The 7,926-nt window shown below is 41.3% G+C and overlaps 1 protein-coding gene across 2 annotated transcripts in view; it reads right to left on the bottom strand.

Annotated features, from left to right (window-relative positions):
- Window positions 1-7,411, bottom strand: part of pdk4 (pyruvate dehydrogenase kinase, isozyme 4) — a 36,189-nt gene extending 28,778 nt beyond the window's left edge. The window contains exons 1-3 of one of the 2 annotated variants that reach the window (XM_048610544.1): window positions 7,250-7,411; window positions 3,878-4,032; window positions 524-601 (exon numbers count right to left, since the gene is read on the bottom strand). In XM_048610544.1, coding sequence (XP_048466501.1) covers window positions 524-581 — 58 coding nt within the window. In that variant the 5' untranslated portion in view covers window positions 582-601; window positions 3,878-4,032; window positions 7,250-7,411. The remainder of the gene's footprint in view (window positions 1-523; window positions 602-3,877; window positions 4,033-7,249) is intronic. The other variant, XM_048610538.1, reaches the window with a different exon arrangement.
- Between the last annotated feature and the right edge of the window lie 515 nt (window positions 7,412-7,926).

The following is a 7,926-nucleotide window of genomic DNA, read 5'->3' on the forward strand; positions in this document are numbered from 1 at the left end:
GGACCCGAAACGTTAACTCTGTTTTCTCCTCCACAGATGCTGCCAGACCTGCTGAGCTTTTCCAGCAACTTTGTTTTTGTTCCTGATTTACAGCATCCGCAGTTCTTTTGTTTTTTATAAAATGGTAGTGAATGGTAGTTGAATAGATAGGAGACTAAGGAAGGAATGGACAGATCTTATGGACGAAATGGGCTTTGAGACAGCTAGCAAGATACGGTTGATGGTGGAAATAGTTAAATGATGGGAGCCCAGGATGACTGGACGTAGCAGATTAGGGACAGGAGGAGTTAAGGGCAGAAAAATACAAGGAAGGCAGTTGTGTGGATAGGTAGATCTTAAAGACAATGGATCCTGGAATTTGATGTGGTGGTGGTGAGAACATAGGTAAGAGGAAGCTATTAATCCTGGAAAAGAAGAAACCTGAATTTCTCTATCCATGAGGATGATCCTAGAATAGGTGTACAAAATGACTATCTTGAGAGCAATATCACAATGAAGCAGGAAGATGACAACTGTAACTTACCATTGAATTGATTAACCAGCACCTCAGGAGAAGTCAAATAATATTGATCACAAAGCATTTTTGCACTTTCACTGGCATCTGTGAGTCAACCAAACACAAGATCATGTTACTTATGACTTGATTAACTTTCTTAAAATCAGAACTAAGCTTACACTATAGATTTGGAATCCTTTATATTATAGAAAAAATCAACACTTCGAATATTGAAGTTTCAAAATGCACATTCAGTATTACATTTCTCCCGAAGGATTAGGGTAGGATTTTTAGATTGAACAGATTAATTTACAATTCAATTATTTACTTTACTTTCTTTATTTAATTTGCCTAAAGATCAACATTAGAAAAATCAGTTAACTACAACAAACAGAATGGCTTTGGAAAACTTACCTGTATATCTACAATATAGTTGAATACAAACAGCCCCTTAGAATGGTCCTGACCTTCCAGGTGCTTGCAATTTCAATATCTTGCTCTCATGCCAACATTTCATTCTAGGCCTGCTGCAATATTCCAATGAAGCTTAATGCAAACTGGATGAACAGCATCTCCTTTTCCATAGGCATTTCGTAGCCTTCAGGATTCAGCACTGAATTCAGCAAAGCATGAACATTGTCTTCCATTGCAATAATCATGTTTCCCCACTCCCTGTCCCCAGTGCATTTTGTTTGTGTCTTGTTGGTTTTGCTCTGAGCAGAGCTGACCTTATTTTGTCCTATTTAAACCTACCATTTACATATATTCTACATCTCAGTATCTCCTTTATTGCTATTAGCTGTCCCTTTCCTCTAGATGCCCTCACCATCTGTTTCACTCTCACCCCCTCTTTTGTCAGCAGCATTAGAAGTATAATTTTTCAGGTCCCTTAATTTCCGAAGAAGAGTCTTTGGACTCAAAACATTAACTCTGTTTCTACCTCCAGAGACATTGCCAGACCTGCTGGGTTTCTCCAGCACTTTCTGTTTTTATTTCCGAGTTCCAGTATTCACAGTATTATGCTTTTATTATGCAAAGTCTGGATGATAATGCAAACTAATACAAGTTATAATATGTCTGCTTTTCATGCAGTGGTTTAATTTTGGCAAACACTGAGATAAAAAAAATAGCGTTATTGTTAAATCTGAATGGAACACTGCAAAAATTGGAATTTAGCTAAGGAGATCCTCTGCAGATTCAGTCAGGATGTATGTAGGCAGTGGGGTTAAAACATCCTGAAAGTTAGTGACACGGAAAAAGATATGGGGGCAGAATTTCCTCAGGCCCTGAATGACTTGGGCACTGGTGAGAGATTTGGGAGAATATTGTAAGAATGGCAAAATGAGAATTTTGATGTTGAGAATAAAAATCCGATTGTCCGCATATGATTTTAATAACTAGATAAGAATCTAGTAAGTGGTGAAGGCCCTATTTGCATGTATTAACGTCTCATTATTACCTAATCTCACCTCATTTATATGCAGGTTGCTATTTTCCGCAGATAGTGGAAGAAACTAGATGGTGACAATTCCTGATATGATATGAAAGTGGGTACCTGGCAGCAGCAGCTCGCTGACATGTTCTCCTGGCTTCCATTTTTGCCAGCAGTCCCTAGCATCTCAGAGCAACTCCATTAGCAGCTACTGCCTACACCCTCCACCCACAGAAGTTGGAATTGGCCAAGAATCAGTCTCACCACATCATTGGGAATTCACCAATATGTTTAATTATAATGCTGCTGCCAGGCCACTTTGCACACCCATGTCATGCATTGGAATGGGGTGCATCTCAAGGCTGTTAATATGCTTTCTTCGTATTCATTCACTTTGCAACTATTTGATGCTCACAGCATCTCTGCCTTACTTTATCTTTTTGAGCATTTACACCTCTGTCAAACCATAAACATTGACATTACTTCTGTCTTGTTTTGCTTTTTAACTGCAGACACTGTCTTATTTGCCAGCAATTATCAGTCAAATAGTCAGACATATTGATGTTTGGAACTGTGCTGCATTAATGTCACATCTTTTGTATATGCCAGCAGTTTATACAGTAAATACATTGAATGGGTCGGTTAGCTTGGATGGCTGGTTTGCAATGCAGACTGATGTTAACAGTGTGGGTTCAATTCCCATACTGACTGATGTTACTATGAAGGTCCCACCTTCTCAACCTTGCCCCATGCCTGAGTCTTGGTGACCCTCAAATTAGACCACCACCAGTTGTTTGGCTCTGATAAGAGCGTAGTCCTCTGGGACTATGGTGACTTTACCTTTTTTTAAAAACTTAAAACACATTGAATGTGCTTCAATGAAATGGTCGTATCTCCCAATTGTCTAAACAGAGTACTCCTTAGTCAAATCAAGGGGGTTTGTTGTCAGACAGTAGGCCCCACACAGTAAGTCAAAGGCATTATCCAAAATCTGTCCAGGTTTTGGACATGGTCATTCGGTATCAGGGATTCTATATCATTCCAGGGAATGAGCCATGGTCAGTCCTGCAGGTCCTGTATAACCAGTCTGGGTATTAGCACTTAAGTCAGTCAGAGGAGCTACAAAGACATCAGTCAAAGGTCTAATTTCTCATCAGTTAGGTCTGTCATTGCTAGCTGGTAAAGGGTTGGGTCATGGTTAGACCTGACAGTCTATTCACACTAAGGTAAAGTTGTCATAGTCCTAATGGACCAGGGCTGCTCTCTCATTTGAGAGATGACTGGTGGTGGTTTATCCTGAGGGACATCATTCCTTACGCAAAAGAGAATGAAAAGGACAGTCCTTCATAGAACTCCCACAGTCCATAGCTGAGTTGGAGGAAGCCTGCTCTATAGTGACATCTGTTGCCTTTGGAGTTTTGGGCGGATGACCTCGAGGGTATTATGGCTAGAGGGTCCTGTAGAGTGCGGAGGTGACTTCTGCGAGGACTGTAACTGAACTGCTCTTCTGACTGGTTGCCGACTGGTACCATCCTGTCTCCTTCCTGAGCACCAGTGTCCAGAACAATAGGGTTTGGGTCTGTGCATGTATCTGGCAGACATTAAGTATGCAGGACCTGGTTCTTCAAGGCATAGAGGTAGCCAGACATACACTATCTGAAGCCAATAAAGTATAGACGCCATTGATGGACTTCTCCAACCTTCATCGCAGTTTGCTGAATGTCTGTGACAAAACTGTCTGTTGCTCCTACATCAGCTTGTGCATTTTAATGAAGGTATTAATGGCCAAAACAATGAGGTCATCTCCTGCCTGGGGATGAGCAGGAACCTGGTCTCTGGCAGTCCTCTGAACAGACTCTGGAGCATTTTTTCTTCAGTCAACTGTGACAACCTGATATTGATATGCTCACCAGAATGTGCTGCATCTTTTGTTTAGCTAATATACCCACCAAGCTGTCAGTGTGCAAGCTGATTGACAGTGCCAGTGACAGTCTTGCCAATGCTTCCTCGGAGACTTCTGTAGCTTCTTCCTCAGAAATGGAGGAGTTGATGTCCAGAGGGACCTATCTCTTCAGGGTAATGGTTGTGTGGATGGCACTCATTCCTGCAGAAGATGAGAGGGAGTTAGTTGCTCCAGAGGAGTAGAAGCTTGATCATGTTAAAAATACTTTTGACAGAGCAGCACAGTGGCTCAGAGGTTAGTACTGCTGCCTCACGGGTCCAGGGACCTGCATTCAATTCCATCCTCAGATGACAGTCTGTGTGCAGTTTGCAAATTCTCCCCATGTCTACACAGGTTTCCTCTGGGTGTTCTGGATTCCTCCCACAGACCAAAGATATGCAGGTTAGGTGGATTAGCCATGCTAAATTGCCATTGTGTCCGAGATGTGCAGGCTAGGTAGCCATGAGTAATGCAGGGTTTCATGGATAGCATAGGAGGGTGGGTCTGTGTGGAATACTCTTCGGACAGTCCGTGTGGCCTCAATGGTCTCAATGCCCTGCTTCCACACTGTAGGGAGTCTATGATTTGATGGTAGTTAGGGGACAACAGCACAACGCTTGAATATGTATCTTACTTGGTTGCCAGAACACAGAGATCTCAATATCACCCCGACTGGTCATGGTCTTCTTCCACTAAAGCAAGTATTCTCTTATCATAGGGGACAGATGAACAGATGAATGGTGGATACCCAACTACCCATCTTTGCTCCCTCTGCCTTACTGTATGCTGTTTACACCTGGAATGAGACATTGTCAGTGATTGAGTGGGATGCCAATGTAGGTGTCCTTAGTGAGTGAGTAGCAAAGGACAGGAAGGATTAATAGACTGGAGGGAATGGGGTGGATGAGAATGTCTGAGGGAAGATGCTGAATGCAACATTAGGAGTTTTAGACTGTGAACATTGATGGGATTTGTGTGCAGTGGCAGAGTTAGAGAGAGCATAAGGTAGCAGAAAGAAAATGGTGACGTTTATCTTTGCAGAAGAAGATCATTCTCTGTTGCTTGGAAATGTGGACAGCACACTGACCCAGGTAGAAACCTGGGATCAGTCTGGCATGGACTGATGCCATGGTCTTCCCTGGCAAACCTGAGGAAAGAGGACTGCCTTCCCATCCAACATTCCATCCAGCAAGACCTTCAAGTCTTTGTCAGGAAAGCAGGATGCCAACTTGTCTCTAGTGGCCATTGGTGGGAAAATTCTTCATACTTTACAACTGCGAGGGACATTTGAACTGGTACACAGCTTAAAATGACACTGGTTGCAGGAAACCGAGAAAGTCCCAGCAGGGGAAAGCACTTCCATTGATGCTGAGTACAAAAGAGATTGAGACCAGCACCATGAGGGCATGGTGCATAGGTAACAAGGCAAGCAGAGTTAAATTGCACAAGAAAACTTGCTAGTGCTCACAAGAAGAAACCCTTTCCCACTTAACCAAATTGTGCGAAAATTCAGCTTGTGATATTAAATTGAACTGAATTGAGTTAAATTGAATTAAATTTGCTTTATTGTCACATGTACTCAAATGAGTACAGGGAAAAGTTTATAAGTTGCCACTTACAGCACCATTTTTAGGTACAAAAGGTACCAGGTACTGCTTCTTCAGTTATAAGATTAGTTACAGCATAACAATGTCACCAACACATGGTGCCATCTTAGGTACAGAATACCTAGGTACAATCCTTAGTTACAGAATAGAGAAATAAGGAAAAAAAAAGTTACATTACAGCTATACGCAATATAACCATAAATCAGAAAAACAAGAAGCAAGTTAAATAGACAAATATCACAGTCTCTCTCCAAGAGCTCTCCACAGCAGACCAGCGCAGGGGCCCTCCACACGGTCTGACTGCTGGCTGCCGCCACACTCTGTTCTGGGCCGCTAGTCACTGGTGTCCCCGCACTGGGTCGCTGATTGCTGGTGTCCCCACTCCGGGCTGCCAACCGCACTTTCAGGGGCCAGGTGTCTGAGGCCAAGAGAGGGGAGAGAAGGGAGGAAAATACAAAAAGAAGCATCCTACTTTGCCGCCATCTTACCAGAAGAACTAGACATCATAAGTAGCACAAAATGGATGGTGATGAATCGTTAGCCTGTTTTACAACAACCCTGTTTTCTTATCCTATTGTCAAATACAAATTTCAGCCCCCACAGTAATGCAGAGCTTTTGTGGAAAACAAACTTAGTTATGGGGTGCAGAGGAGATTCACTAAGATATTGCCTGGAATAGAGATTTTAGTTATGAAGACAGGCTGGATAGGCTTGGGTTGATTACTTTAGACCAGAGAAGGCTGGGCTGGCAGGTTTGGGGAATGTGGTGGAGCTGATTGAGATCCATAAGATTATGAAAGGCATGGAAAAGGCAGAACCAGCTGTTCTTCTTGGTTAAAGGGTAACTAATGAGGGAATATAAAGTTAAGGTGATGGGCAGAAGGTTTAAAGGGAGTTTGAGGGTAGTAGAGGTAATCTGGAATGTTCTAAATGGGAGGGTAGTAGAGGCAGGAAACCCCAGAATCTTTAAAAAGCATTTGGATGAGCACCTGCAACAGGGTTGATGACAGCCAAAGCAATGGGTCAAATGCTGAGAAGTGGAATTAGTGTAGATACTGAGTCTGTATAACTCTATGACCCTTGTTTTCTCCTCAGATTCATACACATCCTTTAATCAGATAAAACGGATTTGGTAATCTCAAAATATCAGTACACAGTGCAGCATAATATCAGTGTTCATCCTCTGACTAAAAGGTAGAAACATAAGAACAAAGTTGGTTATTCAAGTCATCTGGACTGCTCCACCATTCAATCAGATCATGGATGATCGCTGCCTTAATGCTACTTTTGTGTAGTATCTCCATATCCTTTGATTCATCAGTATCAAGGTACCTATCAGTTTCTGTCTTGAACATGCTCAATGCTTGAGCTTCTATTCACTTCTGGGGTAGAGAATTCCAAAGATTCACCATCCTTCAAGTGAAGAAATATATCCTCAATACAGTCTCAAATGACATACCCTTTACCCCGAGATTATGTTCCCTGATCCAAGACTGATCAGCCAGGGAAACATCCCATCGACATGCAAAATTCTTACAGGGCATGACAGGATATAAATTTCAATGAGATCTCCTTTTTGTGGATTTGTTGTAGACCATGCAATAATTCTTTAAACTACTAGCACGTTTGCAGTATCATTACAGATCCTTCAATAAAAGGTATGTCAACTTGTAAACTTATATTTGAATACAGTTGATTATTATAAGGATATACTGAAAATAGTTTAATCTTGAACATTTCTGTTACTGGATTTCACGCAACACGTGACCTACCTTTCACCACTTTTATCACATCACAGTTAGGGTCTATGCCACCAATGTGTTTGGGATGGGCTGGATTACTTCGGCCATCAAAAACAAGGGCTGATATGATAACAAAGTGATACAAAAAAATGTATCAGATGGCTTTGCTGCATTACATACAAAGAGATTCCTATTCAAAAGAAGTTTTAAATAAACACTGCCTTTATTCAGATTTAAATTTCATCAAAGTAAAGGCCATGCTCTAAGTTTTCTGATGTGTTATTTAAATTAATAACAATATTTACTCCCAAATATAGTATGTAGACAACTCATATTAATATTAGCATCTTCTACTTCTATGGCAAGATATCATTCTCAACTAAAACTACCAGAAGTATGAGTGCAGTACCATTTAACTTAGACACAAGATTAAGTTTCGAGGTGTTACAAACCCAAATGGGAAAGTGTGCAGACACTCGGGTTTCACTAGTCCCAGGGTCATCATAAAAGTTAAAGATTTAATCAAAGTATTCAAAAGTCCCCAACTTACTGACGGATACACTCAGGTTAACAAAACACTGACCAGGTTTCTGTACTTAACAAGAACTACTATTTAATACAAATAAAGAAATATTAATGACAAGCAAACAATGAATTACCAATATATAACTCGAACAGGTGAAACACTAAACCCTTTTAAACCTGTA

Source organism: Rhincodon typus, chromosome 2 (genome assembly GCF_021869965.1).
Source record: "Rhincodon typus isolate 14 chromosome 2, sRhiTyp1.1, whole genome shotgun sequence".
NCBI classification, from domain to species: Eukaryota; Metazoa; Chordata; class Chondrichthyes; order Orectolobiformes; family Rhincodontidae; genus Rhincodon; species Rhincodon typus.